The sequence below is a fragment of the Eptatretus burgeri genome, chromosome 10, assembly GCF_056783735.1.
Source record: "Eptatretus burgeri isolate ZD-2024b chromosome 10, Ebu_testis_v1, whole genome shotgun sequence".
In the NCBI taxonomy this organism is placed as follows: domain Eukaryota; kingdom Metazoa; phylum Chordata; class Myxini; order Myxiniformes; family Myxinidae; genus Eptatretus; species Eptatretus burgeri.
In genome coordinates, this window is record NC_140970.1 from 10,538,081 (window position 1) to 10,563,070 (window position 24,990).

Below are 24,990 nucleotides of genomic sequence, written 5' to 3' on the forward strand. Positions count from 1 at the left end.
CCGGCCAAGAATTGAGGTGAGTCAACAGAGAGATTCTCTAATATGCGGTTTATTGAAGCGGCACAGCGCATGCATGCGGAGGTGGCACAGGGACCGACCACAGCAGTCAGACCCTGTGCCACACTAAAAAGTCACACTACAAAATTCATAGATATAAAACCTAATCCTAGGTGGAGAAAGCAAGGCAAAAGCAAGAAACAAAGGTGCAAGTGGGCTTTTTTCCCTCCCCTCGGGCCTTAGGGAGAATTGGCAATCCAACAACTCTCCCACGGTTGCATTGCCCTGCATCCAGCAGGCTGCGAGACAAAGCTGGCACATATTCATAAACAGCTTTGAGGTTTCAAGGGCTGGAATTCATAACAGTTGCCTGCTGCAAGTTTGTTTATGGAAAGGACAAAAGCCTTTGTGGAAAAGCTTGCGTAAAATGCATTTTAAGACAACAAGGACACTGGTGACACTGGTTTGAATCTGGACAACTGATTAATGCAATTACCGAATGTTTAAATGAATCAAATGTTCAAATATGGACCATATGTGGCCAATCAATAGTTGCACCTGACATTCATACCTGACACCAAGCATACAATCAATGTGGTGAAAACACTCTGGAATGTAAAGAGGTTGATGGAACATTTACAAAGATCCCTTAGCCTGCAGAAAGTCATAAAATGAACATCATTGAGGTTGTATGGATACTGAGATACAGAGAACATCAAATGGCAACCAAACACCTTGGATGTATTGTGGAAAGTGCGACATAATATTTGGAACCTTCCAGTCGTACAGTGACACACCGTATGGGAGCATGAGAAAAAGGTGTCATGCTTGAAATAAAGGAAAGGGCTCACATACCAAATACAAAGTAGGACATGATGACTAATTCATTTAGTTTCTGTATATGCTCTGTAATAATGCATTGTGTATGTATTATAGAAATTTCTCAGTTGCAAATACTTATTATTTTTCCGTATCCTGAGTGTTTTGATTATATATATATATATATATATATATATATATATATATATATATATATATATATATATATATATATATATATATATATATATATATACATATATATATATATATATATATATATATATATATATATATATATATATATAAATATATATGTTTAGACACATATATACATATATATATATATATATATATATATATGTTTAGACACATATATATATATATATATATATATATATATATATATATATATATATATATATATATATATATATATATATATATAGAGAGTGCTGTAATGTGTTCGGAGGGTGGAGTGAGGATGGGACACAGAGAGAGAGAGAGAGAGAGAGAGAGAGAGAGAGAGAGAGAGAGAGAGAGAGAGAGAGAGAGAGAGAGAGAGAGAGAGAGAGAGAGAGAGATAGAGAGAGAGAGAATGTTCTGCCTTATGAACACACACACACACACACACACACACACACACACACACACACACACACACACGCACACACCCGATGTCGTCAATTTTATGGGAATTGGCAGATTGGAGGCAATGTCATTACCGAGTGCATTACTTCTCCCTGCCCCCCCCCCCACCTTTGCATTGTATTGCGACGTGTGGTCAAGCGTCGGTCTCCTCCCCCCTTCCTCACTTTCTCCTTCCCCCTGTCTCCCTCCTTTATTTTGCAGGAAGATGGCTCGGTAATGTACTCCAATCGGCAGATTGGAGACAATGTCATTACCGAGTACAGTATGTATGATATACTTGTGGTGAATTGAGGTGAATTGAGGGACATGACGCGGGATCACATGTTGTGCGTCTCGCGTATAAGGGGAGGTCTCCGCGGCACGAGTGGTTGTCCCCGGGGCATTGCCATTTACATCGGCTGTTCACTTGATGCTCGTTAACTGAAGGTGCTCATTGACTGGTGAGAATGGAGATTATATCGAACTCCGTGCTTACGCGGATTTATTCTGCGGTGATTAATTGCACATGTATACGTTACTGCTTATGTACTCCTAGCTGAACCTGTATTCCCCGGTGTGCCCACAGAAGCGGCTCCAATCAAATGGAATAAAGCCTAAACTCTGAAGGTTCATCTCTCGCTCTCATTTCAATTTATTCCATTTGGTTTTCTCGGCTCTCTCAACCAACGATGGACAAGATCTACAAACCAGAGAGGTTCGACGCAGACCCAAACGCGACTGACGCAGAAATGAAATGGTCGCATTGGTTCTGTTCCTTCTCACACTATCTGACCATCATCAAGGAAGGAGCCGACAAATTTGCCGCTCTCGTGAATCATGTCTCGCCCAGCGTTTAGAGGCTCTTCTCGGAGTGCGACACTTACGAAGCAGCGATCGACATGCTGCAGGCGCTCTACGTGAAGCCCAAGAACGAGGTATACATACGACATCTTCTCAACACACGCAAGCAAGCAGCCGGGGAGACAATCGATCAGTTCCTGCAAGCTCTGAATCAGCTGGGAAAAGACGGCAGCTTCCGGGCCGTAAGCGCCGAGGAACACCGAAAGGAAGCCACACGGGAGGCATTCATCCAAGGACTCAGATCAGCCCACATACGGCAACGCTTACTAGAGAAAGCGCAACCCACTCTTGACAAGGTAGTCGATCAGGCACGAGCGATGGATACGGCTCAGCAGCAATCTGAGTCATTTGGGACACCGATGCTGCTAATGAACGCTGCTACGATGGGAACCCAAGGAACCCCACTGGCACAGACACAGCCAGACATAGGGGATGGAGAAACACCCGAGGAGCCGGATACCCAGGCCACGTCAAACTCCTCAGCAACTACTCCGGTTGGTAAATGCTTCTTTTGTGGGTACAAACGGCATCCTCGTCAAAAATGTCCCGCCAGAGATGCCACATGCATGAATTGCGACAAGAAAGGGCATTATGCCAGGGTATGTAAATCTACTCTAAGGAGAAATAAACCCACTTCTGCGGCTCTCTACTCGCAGAATAAATTAACTGCAGCCTCCCCGAGGAATCTATCCAAGCCTATCATCAACGTACGAATTAACGGGCATATGGCTGAGGCACTGATTGATACCGGTAGCTCTGAAAGTTTCGTCAACAGCTCGCTAGTGAAGGGCAGGAAATGGGTAATCCACCCGACTGACAATACGGTATGCATGGCCGCCACCTCACTACAATCCCGCGTACGAGGGTACTGCAATGTTGAATTGGACGTAAAAGGGTACACGCATCGGGATGTAAGGGTACTGGTGCTTCGTGATTTGTGCGCAGACGTAATTCTGGGTCATAATGTCCTCAAGCAGCACACGAGCGTCGAAATACCCTTTGGAGGAAGCAAGCCTCGTCTAATTTTAAATGCGTTGACCACCGCGGAGGTGACGTCCCCCCAGCTGTTCGCTAACTTGTCGCCGGTCTGCAAACCGATAGCGATTAAATCGCGGCGATATACCACTGCTGACATGAATTTCATCACTTCAGAAACCAAGCGATTACTGGAAGAAGGAATTATAGAACCGAGCGATTCGCCATGGCACGCACAGGTGTTAGTAACCAGCAGTCAGAACCATAAGAAACGAATGGTTGTCGATTATTCCCAAACGGTCAATCGCTTCACCCAACTCGACGCCTACCCCCTGCCGCACATAGATGAGATGGTCGAACGCGTGGCCAATTATAAGGTATTCAGTACCATCGACTTGCGAAGCGCCTATCATCAAATTCCCATCCGAGAGGAAGACAAACCTTACACTGCATTCCAGGCAGGGCGGCGCCTCTACCAGTTCAGAAGGATACCATTCGGTGTCACGAATGGAGTAGCTTGCTTCCAACGGGTTATGGACGACATCATCTCAGATGAAAACCTCAAAGACACTTTTGTTTACGTGGATAATGTCACAGTGTGCGGTAGGGATCAGAGGGAACATGATAGGAATCTAGACAGATTCTTGAGCATTGCTATAAAATATAATCTGACTCTCAACTACGAGAAATGCGTATTCTCGGCAAGGTCAATTGACCTTCTCGGCTACACGATAGCTGACGGCACAATTAAGCCTGATCCTGAACGATTGCGCCCGCTCCGTGAGCTTCCACCACCTCAGGACTTGCAGACAATGCGCCGGGTGATCGGGATGTTCGCTTACTATGCGAGATGGATTTCGCAATACTCCGAGAAAATACATCCCCTAGTGCATTGCAAAAACTTTCCACCAGATGCCGCTGTTGTAAGAGCTTTCCACAACCTCAAGGATGATATCAGTAAGTCCGTGGTTTTATCGATCGACAGCTCGGTGCCCTTCGTGGTGGAAACCGACGCTTCAAATCACGCCATAGCTGCAACACTTAATCAGTCTGGGCGGCCGGTCGCGTTCTTCTCGAGAACTCTCTCTAGAAGCGAGCAGAGACACTCAGCGATAGAGAAGGAAGCGTACGCCATCGTCGAAGCGCTGCGTAAATGGAGACATTATTTACTGGGAAACCACTTCACGCTCGTTACGGACCAACGATCCGTGGCATTCATGTTTGATGGGAAAAATAACGGGAAAATTAAGAATGAAAAAATTATGAGATGGCGGATAGACCTAGCTTGCTACAGTTACGACATTGTTTACCGGCCCGGGAAGGAAAACCCTGCTGCAGATACCTTCTCTCGGGTCTACAGTTCGGCAACAATCAGTCAGGCTTTGCAAGACCTCCATGAGTCTCTGTGCCACCCGGGGGTAACCAGGATGGCACATTTCGTGCGCAGACAAAATCTTCCCTATTCTGTTGAAGATATTAAACAAATGAATGCTTCATGCCCTGTTTGTGCTGAACTAAAACCCAGATTCTTTGGCGCGGCATCTGGCAGACTGATCAAGGCCACTTCCCCCTTCGAGAGACTAAACATCGACTTCAAAGGGCCCCTGCCGACCGAGACAGACAACAGATACATATTCACCGTTGTTGATGAATATTCAAGGTTCCCTTTCGCATTTCCGTGCTCGGATATGACCTCGGGCACTGTCGTGAGATGTCTCTCTGACCTCTTCGCTATGTTTGGGAGACCTTCGTACATACATTCAGACAGAGGGCCGTGTTTCATGTCGGCCGGGCTAAAACAATTCCTACTAGAGCTCGGCATAGCAACTAGTCGAACGACGGGTTACAACCCACAGGGAAACGGGCAGGTGGAAAGGTATAATGGAGTTATTTGGAAAGCCGTAACTCTGGCGCTGAAATCGAGAGGACTGGGCCCCGAGCGATGGGAGGTTACTCTTCCCGACGCTCTGAATTCCATACGCTCTTTGCTCTGCACGTCCACCAATGCAACTCCTCACGAACGAATGTTTACTCACCAGCGACGTTATGTTGACGGTCAAACGGTGCCCAACTGGCTGACCCATCCCGGTACAGTGTTCATGAAACGCCCGGTACGACAAAGCAAGTATGAACCCCTGGTGGAGGGGGTCGAACTCATTGACACTAATCCAGAGTATGCTCATGTCAGGCTCCCGGATGGCAGGGAGACCACTGTGTCGGTTCGCCATCTGGCTCCCTCAGGTACTCCTCCCGCCGGTACACCACCTTCTGGCACTCCTCCTTCTGACATTTCCCCCCCAGGAACTCCGCCGGGCGACGGGGCTGCCGCGTTCCACCCGAGAGCGATCGAGGAGTCATCCCCGGCACAAGTCGAGGCTCACCAAGAGGATCGGGAGTCTCCCTCAAGTGAAACTGCCGTTTACTCCCGGAGAGGTCGACGAATAAGGCCCCCTCGACGACTCAATCTGTAAAGGGGATTATCGGCATTCTCGCTGCTCATGCTCCCATATGCTCATTATATCATATATCGATGCTCATTTCCATGCTCCTACAACTCAAAATAATCACTGCTTGGCATGTATGCTTCTGTAGACCTATTAGTCCGCGTTGCTTGAAATGTATACTCCTATAGTGCTAAAGCAATCATGGTGTGTAAGATGGGCCCCTAGTTACATTTTAAAGGTGAGGAGAATGTGGTGAATTGAGGTGAATTGAGGGACATGACGCGGGATCACATGTTGTGCGTCTCGCGTATAAGGGGAGGTCTCCGCGGCACGAGTGGTTGTCCCCGGGGCATTGCCATTTACATCGGCTGTTCACTTGATGCTCGTTAACTGAAGGTGCTCATTGACTGGTGAGAATGGAGATTATATCGAACTCCGTGCTTACGCGGATTTATTCTGCGGTGATTAATTGCACATGTATACGTTACTGCTTATGTACTCCTAGCTGAACCTGTATTCCCCGGTGTGCCCACAGAAGCGGCTCCAATCAAATGGAATAAAGCCTAAACTCTGAAGGTTCATCTCTCGCTCTCATTTCAATACTGTTGCGGAAATGGCCCTTAGTATGTTATTAAATATAGGATTAGCCCAGATTCCCCCTTAAATGCATGTTTAGTCAGGTTGTTTGGTATTTGGACGTGACATGTGTGTCAGGAGGTGTAGCAGGCTGTCCAGTGTTCGTACCGTGGTGGTGGACCAGGAGGCATCTTGTTTATTTTTCCTTCCCCTCTCCGAACTAGCCCCACCCAGTGCTTTGAGAGTGTCGGTCGGTGAGAGGTGTCGGCAGCCGATTGGTGGAGGGCAGCTGCAATCTCGAGCGATGGACTAATCACGGGTCCCCGGGGAGTGTCCAGAGGGCGAGCGGCGGGAAGGCAAGAGAGTAACTGCCTGAGTGTGGAGTCGCGATCTGCTGTATAAGCGACGGCTGTGTGAGTCGGGCGATCGGCAGTAAGAGGAACTGCATGAGGGTTTTTGCGATCGCCTTTCGTGAAAAGGCCGCCCCGAAAGGCAAGAGTAACTGCATGAGCGTCGAGTTGCAATCTGCAGTATAAGCAACGGCTAGTGGGAGTCTGCAATCGGCTGTAAAAAGAAACTGGCTGCTTTGTGAGTCTGGGATCTGCTTTCGTGAGAAGAGCGAGCCCCAGGAAGGCAGGAGGAACTGCATGAGGGGAGTCGGCGATTGACTTTTATGAGGAGGTCATTGACAGGTTCATCCAGAGTCCAGGGACGGAGCCTCTGACTGTCCCTACTCACTGCACGGCTCAACACGTCTTGTAATCCCGTCGATCCGCCTGCGGAGCCCAACACCCCAATTTGGCCTGATCTGGTGAGCAGGCCAGGCCTGTATTTGTATGCTGGACCTTGTGAAAAGCCAGCTGGAGCACACCGTGAATCTTTCGCTCTTGTGCCGTCGACCTTATGGGGGCTGAACGCGCTGACGGTGGTGCGCAAGCGGTGCCGGGAGAAGGAGAACGAGCGCCATTTTGCCACGCTGCATGCTCAAGCTGGGTGCTCGAATCCGATGACATCGGCTTGTCACAAGCCGCATTCGTGCCTCACACACTTTTCCTCTCATCCATGAGGCATCACCAAGTACTCTGTGTCTTGTCTGCATGTTGTCTAAGGTTTATCTCGCTTGGGTTCCCTTCGAAACCCGTAATCCGTAGCTCCCTAGTTAAGAGCGGGTTATAGATTAATTATAACGCTTGTGAATGTTTTGCTTGTGTCGTGTTCCCCGATGTGGCCCCAATAAATCTGGCTGATTCATATGAAAGTTGCTGCTTTGAGTTTATTCGTGCCGTGCTGAGGAACAATTCGCTCGATTTGTATTTAAAACGAAAATGGTTACGGACTGGCAGACTCCGCTCGGTCTCGACAAACCCAGTCTGTAACCGGGGTCTATTTCCCCAACTGGCATGGCACAGGTGTACGTTGGTATCGTGATCCGAGGCACGTGACCCGAGGCCTGTGCCGAACTGGACGGCGTTATAACCCCGGAGACGGTGGTGCTGTTAAGTGACGCCGAATCTTCAACATTTGGCTGTCAGGAGTAGGGTGCGAATCCCGCCACCGCGGAATCCTTTCCAAAACAACCCAGAAAACGTGTCTCTTTCAACAAAAAACAACGTTGCATTTACATAGACGTTTAAGTGAGATGTGCACAAACATTAATTTTTATAAACAGCTGCATGTGACAAGTGGAAAGAAATTTTTTGGGTTCATTAAAACACACATTTTGAAGATAATTAATTAACGGCCTCGTTTAATCATACCTTTCATCGGGCGATCATTGGCCACCTCGCTCTCTGTGGTCTTCAGGCATTTCCTGGGTAACCTCACTGGGGTCTGAAGCCGCCATGTTTTTGTCCTACTAAACTATGCCTTGACTTGGAACAGGCCGCAACAATTTCTTAGCAACTGTTTCTTTTTTCAACTTCCTCACTCATATCGAATGCCTGTTCATCATAGGTGCAAATTGTTGTGTATATCGCTCTTGGAAGTACAAGAGTTTTCAAATCAGGAGCTTGGAGTGATTTAATGCATTATGTGATGTGATTTTTTTTCACCATCTAATCTCACCGGCAAATTAACGTATATCATCAAAATATTATTTCTGTTTTGAGGATTGGATATCGTACGGATTAAATAAGGGTCGAAACCTGTTGTGAAATCTGATAATTTAAAGAAATAACGAGTCTTATAACTAAGCCGATATACCTATTTACTTTAAGCAAGCAAGGCTTTGTTCCCTCCTTCTTCATACATACACAAGAAAATGTGAAATTTCCAAAGCGTTAAACTTATCTTTTTTTGGAGAATTATATTGAGTGAACAAAAAATTTAGGAACGTGCCAAAATTAACAAGCTTCATTGAGCTGTATTATTTAATGCATTCGTCACCCAGAGCGAGTGTTTCGAGCTCCATCACCCCGAGCACGTGTTTCGTGCTCCGTCTTCCCGAGCGTGTGTTTCGTGCTCCATCACCCTGAGCCAGTGTTTCGTGCTCCATCACCCCGAGCGTGTGTTTCGTGCTCCGTCACCCGGAGCGACTGGTTCGTGCTCCGTCACCACGAGTGAGTGGTTCGTGCTCCATCACCCTGAGCGACTGGTTCGTGCTCCGTCACCACAAGTGAGTGGTTCGTGCTCCGTCACCCCAAGCGACTGGTTCGTGCTCCATCACCATGAGCGAGTGGTTCGTGCTCCGTCACCCTGAGCGACTGGTTCATGCTCCGTCACCACGAGTGAGTGGTTCGTGCTCCATTACCACGAGTGAGTGGTTCGTGCTCCGTCACCCTGAGCGACTGGTTCGTGCTCCGTCACCACGAGTGAGTGGTTCGTGCTCCGTCACCATGAGTGAGTGGTTCGTGCTCCGTCACCCTGAGCGACTGGTTCGTGCTCTGTCACCACGAGTGAGTGGTTCGTGCTCCGTCACCACGAGTGAGTGGTTCGTGCTCCGTCACCATGAGTGAGTGGTTCGTGCTCCGTCACCCTGAGCGACTGGTTCATGCTCCGTCACCACGAGTGAGTGGTTCGTGCTCCATTACCACGAGTGAGTGGTTCGTGCTCCGTCACCTTGAGCGAGTAGTTGTGAAATAACACCCCATTTCTGATCCGTTTGCCGTATTAACGTGTTTTCTCAATTACCGAGCCAAAACTTTTTCCCACACATCACACACAGCAGTTTATGAAGAATAATGTTTGTAAACATGTTCTTGAAGCATCTATATCAATGCAATGTTGTTTTTCAGTGAAAGCTACTCAAGGTTTCTGGGTTGTATACACTTTGTACTGGAGTTGGTAATCACACTGACTCCAATCTGCAGATTCCCGAAAAATTGTGTGTGTGTGTGTATTTGTGTGTGTGTGGGTGTGTGTGTGTGTGTGTGTGGGTGTGGGTGTGTGTGTGTGTGTGTGTGTGTGTGTGTGTGTGTTTTTCATCAAGCATAACATACTCTCTCTCTCTCTCTCTCTCTCTCTCTCTCTCTCTCTCTCTCTCTCTCTCTCTCTCTCTCTCTCTCTCTCTCTCTCTCTCTCTCTCTCTCTCTCTCTCTCTCTCTCTCTCTCTCTCTCTCTCTCTCTCTCTCTCTCTCTCTCTCTCTGTCCCATCATTGATCTAACCCCTCACAATACAGTGCAGCACCCTCCTCCCACATCTCCCCCCCCACTCTCTCTGGACATATCCCGACGTTGGTTATGTCTGGACGGTGTTTGTCTCTGGACATGTCCGTGCAGCGTTCATTTCCGGTGTGTCCAGGTGGTGTTTATGTCCAGATGGGAATTTGTCTCCGGATGTGCCCGAGCGATGTTTGTCTCTGACCAGCTTGGCTCTGGACGCGTCCGGGCGGTGTTTGTGTCTGGACAGGAGTTTATCTCCCATCATCGAATGGAAGATCATATTAGCCATCATTGGACTGTGTTGTAAGTATGTCTGGTATGAAAAGGATTTCAGATATTATTTTGTTTCCATCTTCACTGTTATTCTTTGCAGAATCATTTTAATGAAACAGTCGGAATCGTAATTTACGCTCTACCACACGTCTGCCTTCCCTTCCTCTCACCTCACACCGTCTTCCCTTCCTCCACCCTTCTCGCTCCCACTCCCTCCTTTCTCCTTTCCCCTACACTTCTTCACTCACGCTGCTCTCTTCCCCCCACCCCTCTCTGCCATGGTAATGCCACTGATGCAATGCCTTCTGTAAGTTTGGGTAGGAATTTGGTATCTGTTCAGGGTGCCAGCAAAAATTAATGTAGTCCCTGGTCTCTGTTGTTTCCCTGGTCTGTGTATATGCGCCGACTGAGGTGAGTGATCTCACTGTGAAGAACGCATTCTATGCCTCACTCAAGTCTGTGGTTGATCAGTGCACCAAGCGAGATACTCTTCTAGTCTTTGGGGATTTCAATGCATCATTTGGAACTGATAGGAATGGTTGTGAGACATGTGTTGGTCCCCATGGGTCTGGAACTGTGTACCGGAATAGCACTAAGTTCCTTGACTTTGCAAGAAGTTGTAGACTTAGGGTGGCTGGTTCATGGTTTCAGTGCCCACAAGCTCATCGCTGGACTTGGTATTCTAACGCTGGCGGTGTGGCAAAGGAGATTGACCATGTGCTCGTTGATGGTCGCTGGAGGATAATCCAGAACTGCACGGTCGAAGGAGTGTTCAGTTCCTCAACACTGACCACAGGCCTTTTGTAGCAACTCCAAAGTTGCAGCTTAAATCCCAGCCAAAGCTGGATGTTGGCGAGCTCAAGGATGGGTAGCTGAGGAGTTTGCGAACAGGTTGGGTGGAGATTTGGGGGATCTGGTTTGTTTGGGGGATCCTGAAAAGTTGTATAGTGCCTTCAAGACCACCATTCTTGATGTTGCCGGTGGATGCCTTGGAACTCACCAGAGGGCGAAGAATAATTTTGTCTCTCAATGGACACTGGATACCATTGAGCAGTTGCAGGACCAGGTTGAATGGTAGACCTGAGCTGTTCAAGGAGCTGAGGCATAAAACTGTGTGTGCACGGATGGTGGATAAGGAGGCCTATGTACAAGGAATCTGTGATGGGGTAGAGCATCACCTGTGGTCAAGTGATTCTCATCCCGCTTACAGGGGAATTTGCACATTGCGTTCCTCCAAGCGCATCCCCCAGTGTACTGCAATAAGAGCAGAGGGTGATGGGCTCTTGACAGAGGAGTCCGAAGTGAAGGCCCACTGGACTGGTTACTTTGGGCATCTGTACCAGGCTGGTCCACCAGCTGTTGAGTTGGATATCAGGGGGGTTACTATCCCTATTGATGACCCTCCAATCAACTGTGGTCCACCTTCATTTGTGGAAACACAAACTGCAGTGAACAGGTTGAAATGGGGTAAAGCTTCTGGGATTTGTGGCATCCACGCTGAACTTGTCAAGGTTGGTGGAAATGCTCCACTTGTGTCGTTGCGTACAGTTCTGTGCTCTGCTCAGAGCACAGGTATCATCCCAACTGACTGGAAGAGGGGCCTTGTTGGCCCCTCTGGAAAAGGAAGGGTGATCACCAAGACTGCAACAACTACCAAGGGGTGACGCTGCACTCAGTGCTGGGCAAGGTCTTTGCTCGGATAATTCTTAATAGGGTTCACCACGATCTGTTTGAGCACCAGCGTCCAGAGCAGTCAGGCTTTACACCAAAGAGGACAATGATTGACCGTAACCTTGCGCTTCGGGTCCTCACCGAACGCAGACGAGAGTTTCGGCAGGGGCTGCTTGCAGTCTATGTTGATTCTGTAAAGGGTTTGATTCAATGAATCGGGATTCCCTCTGGAAGATTCTTGGTGTTTGTCGGGTGGCACCAAAACTAATCAATCTGATGTCTGAACTATACTTTGGTACTGAGAGTCCTGTGAGATGTGGTGACACCATCTCTGACTTCTTTCCAGTTCTTACTGGAGTTTGTCAGGAGTGTCTACTGGCCCCCACACTTTTCATAACTTGTATGGACTGGATTATGGGGAGGATGTCAGAGAGATCACGTTGTGTGCATCATTTGGTAATGTCAAGATCTTTGAATTCGCAGATGATAGTCATCTTTACAGAGACTCGAGATATCCTTTTGGGGGCCCTCAAGGTGCTGATTGAGGAGTCGCAGCCACTGTGATTATGGCTTTCCTGGGTCAAAACTAAGACCCAGCCTTTCAATGACATCTTGGATGCTGCTGTCGAGTCTGTACCTGTTTGTGGTGCAAATGTTGAGGTCACGGAGAGATTCACTTACCTTGGCATTTATATTCATGTCTCTGCTGGCTGTGAGCCAGAGGTCAACAGATATCTGGGTTGGGCCTGAGGAGTCATGGATTCACTGGATCATGGGGTGTGATGCTGCCGGTACCTGTGCGAGAGGATGAAATTCCGAGTCTTCAGGTCCTTGGTGCTTCCACTCTTGCTCTATGAATGTGAAACTTGGACTCTGACCAGGGATCTGACATGGAGACTTAATTCCTTTGGTACCAGGTCTCTTCGGAGAATCCTTGGCTCTCGCTGGTTGGACTTTGTGTCCAACGAGCAGTTGCTGAGAGAGACTCAAATGAGATTTGTTTCCTGCATAGTCCGTGAGCGTCAGCTGCGGCTGTATGGACATGTGGCTCATTTTCCTGACGCTGATCCTGCTCAACAGATTCTCTCAGCGAGGGAGCCTCGTGAGTGGAGGAGGTAAATGGGCCGACCATGTTGTCTCGTGGTTGCAGCAGATTGATCAACATCTCAAGGAGATAGGGATGGGCCAGGCATAATATGCCTGGGTGATGGCCAGATGGAGGCCGCTGGAGTACTGGTGGAAAGCGGACGCAGCGACATGCTGCTCTGGCACATGCTCCCATACCTGACCTGACCTTATGTGACCTTGTGGCAAAGTTTCATCCCGTATCTTATGATGACAAGTAAAAAAAAACATAACATTTCATCACCCCCATTGTTTTAGTAAATTTCCTGTCTGGAGTTAAATGGCATACCCATATTTATGTGTAACTGAAATGGCTGCCAGTCTACCAGTCGGCCATCTTTGATCATCTATCTATAATTCCAGCAGTGTGTGTGTGTGTGTGTGTGTGTGTGTGTGTGTGTGTGTGTGTGTGTGTGTGTGTGTGTGTGTGTGTGTGTGTGTGTGTGTGTGTGTGTGTGTGTGTGTGTCTGTGACCGCTGTTTCTCGACAACCACTGGTCCGATCTAATTGAAACTTGCCAGATGTATTGCTGGGGACCTCAGTATGTGCCTTTTCAAGGTTTGATATGAATCGGACAAGTGCTTCCAAAGTTATTGCCATTTATACACCAAACCAATGACAAGACATGTTGCTGCATCGGCTTGGCCGATGGGGAAAGGGCGCCATTTAGTTACCGTGGCGTAGGAGTGGCAATTGTCAATGGCAGCGAATGTCATGGCAGGCAAAGACAGGGAGGTAAACTTAATTTTAATTTTAATTTTAATTAACTCTGTGTGTGTATCACAGCAGTTGTTACTTCAATGCAAGCGATAATTCGTGGAATGCATGTCAACATTCCCTACGGGCACGCACCACTTTCGGATAGTCATCACTTACTGTATTCTAATAATTTCTCGAAAAATATAGTTTCTCTGAAAAATATAGTTTGCGCATGTGTATGCCATCATGTGCTGTACTTTTGCCATGTATGAACAAAATTTGACCATGCACGTCTGAGTAATGGTTGCGGACGCATTTACGTAACAAAATGGCCACTAGTTGGCCATCTTGGATTGGATCTCAAAAAAAAAAGACGTGCATATGTAAGCCATCATTCGTTGTCTGTGTGCCAAGTTTGAATAACATTGGTAAATGCATGTCTGAGATATGGTTGAGGATATGTGTAACATAATGGCCACCATTTGGCCACCTTGGATCTATCCTCAAAAAAAGAAAGGAAATGGCTTTCATTTGTAAGCCATCATTAATTGATTATAATCTGTGTGCCAAGTTTGAACAACTTTGGTAAATGCTTGTCTGAGAAATATTTGAGGACGTGGTCATCATCTTTTGTTTTTTTAGAACTGAAATGGCTGTCAGTCAGACATCTTGGATCTGATCTCGGAAGAGAAATGGCATGCTTATATTAGCCATCATTTTTCATCTGTTTGCCAAGTTTGAACTAGATCGGTAAATGCATGTCTGAGAAATGGTGGAGGATGTGTTCGACACCGGGGTTTTTTTTTTACATCTAATTTGGCTGCTGGTCAGCCATCTTGGATCTTTTTCTTCTTCTTTCGGCAAGTTCCCGTTAGGGGCCGCCACAGCGGATCAACCGTCTCCATTTCGCTCTATCCTCCACATCTTCCATTGACACTCCAACCACCCGCATGTCCGCCCTCACCATATCCATGAACCTCTTCTTTGGCCTTCCTCTTCTCCTCCTGCCTGGCGGCTCCATCTTCAACATCCTTCTCCCGATATACTCCGCTTCCCTCCTGTGCACATGTCCAAACCATCTCAATCTCGCCTCTCTCACTTTGTCTCCAAACCGTCCTACCTGCGCTGTCCCTCGAATATACTCATTTCTTATCCTATCCATCCTCGTCACTCCCAACGAGAATCGCAGCATCTTTAACTTTGCCACCTTCAGCTCCGCTTCCTGTCTTTTTGTTAGTGCCACCGCCTCCAAACCATACAACATAGCTGGTCTCACTACCGTCTTGTATACTTTCCCCTTCACTCTTGCAGCTCCCCTTCTGTCACAAATCACTCCTGCAACTCTTCTCCAACCACTCCATCCTGCCTGCACTCTCTTTTTCACTTCTCTCCCACACTCTCTGTTATTTTGGACAGTTGATCCCAAGTATTTAAACCCATCCACCTTCCCCACCTCAACTCCTTGCAACCGCACCATACCACCACCCTCCCTCTCATTTACGCACATGTACTCCGTCTTACTCCGACTGACTATCATTCCCCTTCTCTCCAGTGCGTACCTCCACCTCTCGAGGCTCACCTCAGCCTGCTCCCTACTCTCCCTACAGATCATGATGTCATCCGCGAACATCATAGTCCATGGAGACTCCAGTCTGATCTCGTCCGTCAACCTGTCCATCACCATTGCAAACAGGAAAGGGCTCAGAGTCGATCCTTGGTGCAATCCCACTTTTACCTTAAACCGGTCCGTCATTCCCAGCGCACACCTCACAGCTGTCACACTGTCCTCATACATATCCTGCACTATTCTCACATACTTCTCCACCACTCCCGACTTCCTCATACAATGCTACAACTCCTCTCTTGGCACCCTATCATAAGCTTTCTCTAAATCCACAAACACACAATGCAACTCCTTCTGGCCTTCCCTATACTTCTCCATCAACATTCTCAAAGCAAACATCGCATCAGTGGTGCTTTTTCCTGGCATAAACCCATATTGCTGCTCACAGATCGTCACCTCTCCTCTCAACCTTGCTTCCACTACTCTTTCCCACAACTTCATGGTGTGGCTTAACAACTTTATGTCAGCCATCTTGGATCTGATGTCGAAAAAATTTGACGTGCATATGTATAGCATCAGGTGTTGTCTTTGCACCATACATGCACGAGATATGGTTGAGGACGCACGCACACACACGAAAATCGAGACCAAATCCATAAGCACCCGTTTCAGACGAAGTCCAACGGGGGCTGATATAATGGGTGGTGGAGGTTTTAACTTTTAATCTCAGCAGCGTACGAGTGATCATGTTTTCCTTTGTCCTTGTGACTGTTTCTTAAAAGCAATCGGTTATTTTATGACCCTGATGTGCTTTCAAAAGGTTGTATGGCTTCTCTTTGTGAGTTTCAAAGCAAATATATATTTAACAACACCCTATTTCTGAGGCGTTTGCATTTTAACATGTTTTCTAAATTACAGAGTTAAATTTTTTTCTCCCTGCCACATGACGATTGGCAGCTTTTTATAAAGATTAATGTTGATGAACTTGAAATGTCTCGAATGCAAAGTTGTTTTTTTTTCATTTGTTTTTTGAAATTCTCTCAAAACGAGGGTGAAAGATACTCCAGGTTTTTGGGTTGTATACTGTACGTAGTGTCGTCGATAATTAAACTGACTCCAATCTGCCGATTCCCCAAAAATTGCCGATATCGTGTGTGTGTTTTTTTTTTCCATCAATACATTTTCTCTCTGCAAACTCCACTCCCCCACCTCTCTTTCTCTCTCTTGTCTCCGGACGTGTTCGGGTGGTGATTATGTCCGGACAGTGTTTGGCAATGATTATGTCTTGACGGTGTTTGTCTCCAGACATGTCCAGGTGGTGTTTATGTCTGGGCAATATTTGTCTCTGGACGTGTCTGTATTTGTTTTTGGACGTGTCTGGGCATTGTTTTTCTCTGGGCGGTGTTTTTCTTCGGGCAGTGTTTGTCCACAGATGTATCCATGTTTGTCTCCAGATGTGTCTGGACAGTGTTTGTTTCCAGATCTTGTTTGTCTCCGGACCTGTCCAGATGGTGTTTGTCTCCTGACGTGTCCGGGCAGTATTTATCTCAATGTGTCTGCGTGGTATTTATCTCAACTTGTCTGGGCGGTATTTATCTCGACTTGTCCGGGCGGTATTTATCTCGATGTGTCCAGGCGGTGTTTACCTCGATGTGTCTGGGCGGTATTTGTGTCGACGTGTCTGGGCGGTATTTGTGTCGACGTGTCTGGGCGGTATTTGTGTCGACGTGTCTGGGCGGTATTTGTGTCGACGTGTCTGGGCAGTATTAAATTCAACGTGTCTGGGCGGTATTTATCTCGACATATCTGGGCAGTATTTATCTCCCGCCATGTCCGGGAGGTGCTTGTTTGTCTCTGGACATGTCCGGGTTGTCCTTGTCTATCTCCGGACATATCCTGATGGTGCTTATCTCCGGATGTGTCCAGGCAGTATTTTTCTCCAGAGGGGAGTTTGTCTCCAGACGGTATTTATCTCTCTGTGTTTCATAAAGCATAACATATTCATTCATTCTCTCTCTCTCTCTCTCTCTCTCTCTCTCTCTCTCTCTCTCTCTCTCTCTCTCTCTCTCTCTCTCTCTCTCTCTCTCTCTCTCTCTCTCTCTCTCTCTCTCTCTCTCTCTCTCTCTCTCTCTCTCTTGGTCTCAGTCTCGGTCTCTCTCTCGGTCTCTCTCTCGGTCTGTCTCTGTCTCTTTCTGTCTGTCTCTTTCTGTCTGTCTGTCTCCTCTCTCTGTCCCATCCTTGATCTAACCCCTCCCAATACATTGCAGCACCATCCTCCCACATCTCCTCTCACTCTCCCCTCCCTTCACTCTCTCTGGACATATCCGGATGGTAGTTATGTCCAGACGGTGTTTGATTCCGGACATGTCTGGGCAGGGTTTGTGTCCAGATGCGCCCAGGCGGTGTTTGTCACAGGACGCGTCCTGGCGGTGTTTGTCACAGGACGCGTCCGGGCGGTGTTTGTCACAGGAAGCGTTCAGGCGATGTTTGTCACCGGATGCGTCCGGGCGGCGTTTGTCACCGGACGTGTCTGGGCGATGTTTGTTCCCGGACGGTGCTTTGTCACCGGACGTGTCCGGGCGATGTTTGTCACCGGACTCGTCCGGGCGGTGTTTGTCTCCGGACGCATCTGGGTAGTGTTTGTCTCCGGACGCTTCCAGGTGGTGTTTATGTCTGGACGGGAGTTTATCTCCCATCATCGGATGGGAGATCATATCAGCCATCATTGGACTATGTTGTAAGTATGACCGGTAGAAAATGGATTTCAGAGCTTATTTTGTTTCCATCTTCACTGTCATTCTTTTGATGAGACAGTATGAATCGTAATTAATATAATTCTCCACCACATGTCAGCCTTCGCTTCCTCTCACCTCACCTCTCTTCACTCTCTTTCCTGTCTCTCCCCCTCCCCCTCTCTCCCCCCCTCTCCCCCTCCCCTTTCCCCCCCTCTCTCCCCCCCCCCACTGTTTCTCCACCCTCTTAGCATTCCCATCAGTGAAGTGATGGGTGGTATTTGCTTGTCATTATAAGAAGTGAAAAAACCGGTGGGGTGCGGGGGTTGAGTTCATGTGCGATACCCCCCCCCCAAGTGTTCTCAGAAAACAAACACAAATAACCCATAACCAAAACCTCCATCCCTCCTCCATCTTCTTCTACTCCCCATGGGGCCTACACCATCCTTGAAAAGGTTGATAACAATAAATTAAAGTGGTTAAATAATTATGCTGGTTTAAGTGTCAACTCAGACTACAGAAAATAGGTTGAAACTGTGGAGGTGAGAGATAGGGCCTGACAGCAGTTGTATCAAGGCATGAAAAACCAACAACAGCAGCATGCAATTAATAATAAAAATTAAAGTAGTATCCCAAATGGCATATACACAGTTACATCATAAATAATGAGGTGCATTAAAAAGATGAAATTTAATAAGACAAGGATTACAAGTTGAATGAAAAACTATCCACGTCACAATTTGGATTAGAGGGGAGGCAAAAATTGTCACAAAGTGAGAGTAAATAAGGATTTCTTTCAAAATTTTATTGCAGTTGAGTGTAGTCAGTCAATATTGCTTACATAAACAGCAAAGGAAAATGAATAGATGATATAGGAAATGGGCTTGGCATCTGGGAATGGAAGGCCACCATTCTCCCAACATAGGTCATGATGTGGATTTTTTAAACCCACTTTGTTGTGATCGTTGTCCTCCTGAAGGATTCTCACTGGCCGATTGTGGAATCCTATTTGACTTCAGACAGAGTTTAACGCTTGTCTGATTTGATTATAAAATCCTACAAAAAAAACCCTATCGACACTGATAAAACTGATGTCCACACAAGTCCTTCCTTGTGAAACAATTTATTTCCTAATTATCCACCATACACTTCTCACCTTTGTACAATGAACTTAAGAATCCCCATTTGATTGCAATATTATTTGGTTCTATTTCATTTATTCTTATTTTAGTTAACAGTTAGACCAACCCGATTCAATTCACTTCTACATTACATCAGAGAGTTTTATTCTAACTTGGTACTTGGTCAGTTCCAAGGAGTACGAGCCACTGAGAAACTATACTTCCTCACGTGCTCGTACTAAGAAAATGTGTCTTTCAAAACATTTTATACTTCCATGAGAGAGAGGTTGGGGGATATTCACCCAGACTGTAGACGTGTCCTTTAGACAAAAAGTCACTTCGTACATTTTCTAAGCAAAGGTTCATTTATCAGCTCGGTCACTCTGCTCCAGAACAACACATTTCTTATCATTTAGGGCAAAAGTCTTTTGGCCAGAAATGACAGCCAATTCAATTTGCAGCATAAAAGTTACATTTCTGAAACTCCATTTGTTACAATTTAAAATACATTAATATAAATTTTTCCCCCACAGTCATAACCATAGCATCGAGTCCTATCAGTTTGCATGGGGATTAAAAAGTGGGCAAAATAGCATCCCTTTCCTGTAGTAATTCTCTGCAGACTACTGCAGTAAGACCTCTTAACAACTATAGTATATGAGAGAACAACTCTCATATACGATAATTCCTACTGCAGCATTTTTGCTTGGTCACAAAAATGGGAAAAAAAAACACAACATCAGTTGCAATTTTTTTGCAGTCACATGTAGTGATTCTTGACTATGGTCATTCTTGACTGCAAAATCTGAAAGGAAAAACATCCAAATCGGTGTAGATTAAGAAAAAATACGAGTATAATAGCCCGTCCTTGGGGTTAGATAATTAAATATTCACATCTTATTACAGCAATATCGCAAGTTAAAAGTCATACAAAGTTCGATTAAACTGCGGCATTTTGGCACAAATCTCATGGATCCATGGTCGGTGAGAAGAGGCAAGTAAAATGAATAACATATAGTGGATATTGGAGAGTTTTGGATAAACCACCAAAAGTGTCTCAAATGAAAACTAGAAAACAATCAGAGATTGCAGACCCTCACCAGAACTTGTTTTGTGTGGTGCTTGTGCAGTTTTGTGTGGTGAATTTTGTGTGACATTTGTGTGCTGGTGTGTTATGTATTTAATTAGAACTGCCACTTTATAACTGCTGGCAGTGATGACCGTGTACCAAGAAGTCCCGCTTTGATGCAAACCCGCTTTGATGGGACACCTAACCTTGACCAATGACGTTTTTAAAAATTATTATTAAATTAATTTAGAATGGGATTAAAATAAATTCTATTCAAATCAAATGGAAGACCAAATGGGTACAGTTGTTGGAGTCATCAGAAGGATCCCAAACGAGAAAAATAGCTCCGTAAAGCGGGCGTAACCCCTCAGCCCCTTGATGCAAACCAATTTCAAGATGGTGGCCATATTGAAAATTGCAGCATGCCCATTTTCGAAAGGAACCTTCCTCTACTCAACCCCAACACACCCAGCAAAAATGGATTTAATCAGACAAGGCGTTCTCCTCAAAATTGACTGAAACCAATTTCAAGATGGCTTCCGTGGCGGCCACAGTGAAAATCGCAGCATGCCCATTTTGGAAAGGAACCTTCCTCTACTCAACCCCGTTATACCTCGCCAGAATAAAATCAATGTGTGAAGCCGTTCTCAAGTTATTGTCCGGAAACCAAATTCAAGATTGCTGCTCTAGCCGCCATATTGGATATCAGATTACGCTGAATATCGAAAGGAACCTTCCTCTAACCATCCCCATTATATTGCACAAAAATGAAGTCAATAAGTCAAGCTGTTCTCAAGTTATTGTCCGGAACCCAAATTCAAGATGGCTGCCCTAGCCGCCATATTGGATATCGGATTGTGCTGAATATCGAAAGGAACCTTCCTCTAACCACTCCCATTATACCCCCATGAAAATAAAATCAATCTGTCAAGCCGTTCTCAAGTTATTGTCCGGAAACCAAATTCAAGATGGCTGCCCTAGCTGCCATATTGGATATCGCATCGCACTGATTATCGAAAGGAACCTTCCTCTATCCAGCCCCAACACACACTGCAAAAATGGATTTAATCGGACAAGGCGTTCTCCTCGAAATTGACGGAAACCAAAAGTTGACAGACGCCGATGACGACAATATCCCTTAGCCAATTCAGGCTGAGGGGTAAAAAGCAACGATGAAGTCATCAAGAGGAACCTGCATAGGATTTGCATTTCAGCTGCTACTCCTCTACCCTCCAACCAATCCAGGCACATCAAGTGTTTTCCAAAAAAAAAAACAATACTAAAATAGAACACAGATCAATTTTTTTTGACATAATTCTGGCTGCCAGACCATGTGTCCAATCAAGATGAAATTTAAAACTTGTATTCCCATCACTACTAGATCATAATCATGTTGATTGATTGATTAAGCGGTTCTAGATAAAATATTATTTAATATTTTTGTTTCATCCAGTATGGCTGCCAAACCATGTGACCTATCAATTATTCCTGAACAAACTTGTACACCCAAGGCTTGGGGAACATTTCTGTGAAGTTTCCCTTCAATCTGTCCAGCCCTTCTGAAGAAGATTAAAAAAAAAAGTTTTAGGGTAAATCCAATATGGCTGCCAAACCATGTGAGCTATGACATCATGTGTGTGAACCTTTTGTTCCTCATGAATAGGTAATCATATGTGTAAAGTTTTGCCGCAATCTGTTCAGTCACTTCAGAGAAGAAGGTTTTTGAAGGTTTAAAAAAAACAAAAAAACAATATGGTTGCCAAATCACGTGACCCATGAAGTAAAATTATTTTTCGCTGGAGGACTCAAAAATTTTCATACTGATCTGATGTAGCGTTGTACATATGCAATTTTGACGTCATCACGAAGGGAACTCTGATGTCAAAAAAAATCACACCTATTCCCCATGAGGAGTACTTGTGTGCCAAGTTTCAAATTTTCCCTTGGTGCAGTTTCAGAGATACAAAGGTTCAAAGTTTTTCCATTTTTCCAACATCGCTGCCACATCATGTGACCTATGACATCATGATTATGAGTAAAACATTCTACATGAGTATTCACACCTGTGGTGAAAATTTTGTCTCAATCCGACAAGCGGTTGCGGAGAAAAACATGAAGGTTCTGTGCGGGCAAACAAACAAACAAGAAGATGACGTCATGCAGAGCATGATCATTGCAAAATCCATAAAACAAATTTGACCTCAAAAATAATTGGTGGTTAAATTCAATGACTAAATATGCAACTCTTCAAATTTCAAGTCAATCGGATGTTCATTAACAATTTAAGAAATTCGGCCTATATTTACCTTTTGGTCTATGTTTACCTCAAAAATAATAGGTGGTTGAATTCAGTGACGTGAAATATAAATCCTCTTCAAATTTCAAGTCAATCGGATGAAAAGGGGATTTTAGAAATCTCACCTTAGTTGTTGGCCTTGGGCCTATGTTGTCCTTTTGGTCGATGTTGACCTCAAAAATAATCGGCTGTTTGAATTCAGTGATGTGAAATATAAATCCTCTTCAAATTTCAAGTCAATCGGATGAAAAGGGGATTTTAGAAGTCTCACCTTAGTTGTTGGCCTTGGGCCTATGCTGTCCTTTTGGTCGATGTTGACCTCAAAAATAATCGGCTGTTTGAATTCAGTGACGTGAAATATTAATCCTCTTCAAATTTCAAGTCAATCGGATGAAAATTGAGGATTTTAGAAATCTCATATCTAAGTTTTTTGATCTCTGGCCTATGTTGACCTTTTGACCTTAAAAACAATAGACTTCTTCCTTATGATAAATTCTACCACATGGTGAAGTTTTATGAAGATTGGTTTAAAATTGTGACCTGTAGGCCATAAACAGACAGAACAAGAAAGACGTCGTGCCGAGCATTATACTTGCGAAAGCCACCCCCCTCTCCAAAGGTTGCCATGGATACATCAAATTGTCCATTTCAGTAAGATTACAATTGACAATCTTGATCAAAGCTCAGGTCAATCGGATGGAAATTGATTATCTTTCAGATTGAAATTGATTTCAGAAGTTTGACTTTTGACCTTTTGACCTCAGATATAGTTGTTTCCCAACTCAGTGATGGACTTTGCAAATCCTGTTCAACTTCCAAGTTAATAGGATGTAAATTGATGATTTTTCAGTTGAAAATTGATGATTTCAGAAGTTTGACCTTGAGTTGATCTTTGACCTTTTGATTTAAAAAGTTGGTTTACCAATCCAGTAATGCACGATGCAATTGCTATTTTTCATACCAGAGGAGAAAAGACGATTTTAGAAATATGACCTCAAAATGACCTTTGACCTCAAAATCAATAGACTTCTCAGTTGAGACTACCTCCACAACTTGTTGAAGATTCGTGAACTTCGGTTTAAAATTGTGACCTGTCGGCAAATGACAGACAAACGAACCAACATACAGAATCACAAAATCGACTTACCAATATACTTGAAAAATCTTCGATTTTGCAAGTAACAGACAGATGACAAACAAATAAACGGACCCAAATGCAACACCTTCTCCTTTGGCAAGGGTAAATAGAATGACACTCGGTAGAGCATATACCTCCGCTAGGCTGAGCAGTTTACATTTTGTATCTTACTAATAGACCAGATCTGCATCTGGGCCATAACAAAACATAAAAATAAAAATACATTCTCAGATCCGGATCTGGCTTTGGATCTTCACCAAAATCAAATCAATTCATCCTCGTCACATATTTAACGTGTCCACCAAGTCTCGTACGAGTCCGTCCATAGTTATTTGAGATGTCTTGCCCAAAGACAAAGAGAAAAACAGACAGACAGCAGTGAAAACACAACCTCCATCCACTTTCAGTGGTGGAGTTTAAAAATGCGATAAAATCAAATAATTCAACTGAACAGAATTTCATTCTTTCAAGGAGTCTCCTCCTCAATGATCATGTCATCTTCATAATGGCTTTCTTCATCTTGATGCTTTGCACATTATTTACATTATTTAGATATAATACACTGACAGTAAAAAACGTCGTATTTAAAACCTCAATCTGAATACACATTGTTTCACTGTACATTCTCCACGTGGTACATGGTATGCAAAGTTAGAGATCGTTTTCTGTAGCTGTGAATAGCAAGACTCTGACAAAGATATTCCCCTAATTCCCCCCCCAACCCCCACTCCTCAACCCTCTAAAATTACCAATCCCTCCCCATTTTACTCCCCAATATCCCTCATTACATGTGCTACATTTGGTTGCGATCACGTGAGCTGTTTGAAAGATCTCCCCCCGCCCCATGACTCCATGCAAAGTCATAACCACTACCGCCCCCACCCCCCCAACCACACACGCCATGACAATTCCCATTGGACCCCCCATCCCCCACATTATGTCTGCTAAGTTTAGTAGCTTACAATGTTCCCTTCTGAAGATTAACATATATAGTTACGGTTGTGGGGGTAGATGAAGGAATTTAATTGGAAAGTTAGGATTGAATAGATTATATATTGAAGAATAGATTGAATAGATTCAGATTGAATATATTCAGATTGAATAGATTCGTGAATCGGAAGGTGGAGTCAGCCAAACGGACCAAACAATAGAGGTGTTTGGTCTGTGGACGTGTAGTGATTAAGCCGGGACACTGTGAGCTTAAGTGTTACGTGTCGCCACACGAGGGAGTGGTGCGGTGTTAATTAGATAGGGATTAAGAATAAGTTCCCCCAGTATGTGATTGCACCCCTGTAAATATTCCCACGTTTTTGCATTTACAAGCGAGCCAAACGTGCCGAGCAGGCAGAAGTCCCGCCTCCAAGGGTGATGGCAGGTGAAGTCACGCCCCTGAGGGTAAT

General features: G+C 45.2%; 1 protein-coding gene across 1 annotated transcript in view; it reads left to right on the forward strand.

Moving 5' to 3' along the window:
• Positions 1 to 1,687: 1,687 nt before the first annotated feature.
• LOC147017940 (uncharacterized) overlaps positions 1,688 to 24,990 on the forward strand; it is a 40,702-nt gene continuing 17,399 nt past the window's right edge. Inside the window, exons 1-2 of the mRNA XM_085899926.1 lie at positions 1,688 to 1,907; positions 2,033 to 3,521. Coding sequence (XP_085756052.1) covers positions 2,346 to 3,521 — 1,176 coding nt within the window. The 5' untranslated portion in view covers positions 1,688 to 1,907; positions 2,033 to 2,345. The remainder of the gene's footprint in view (positions 1,908 to 2,032; positions 3,522 to 24,990) is intronic.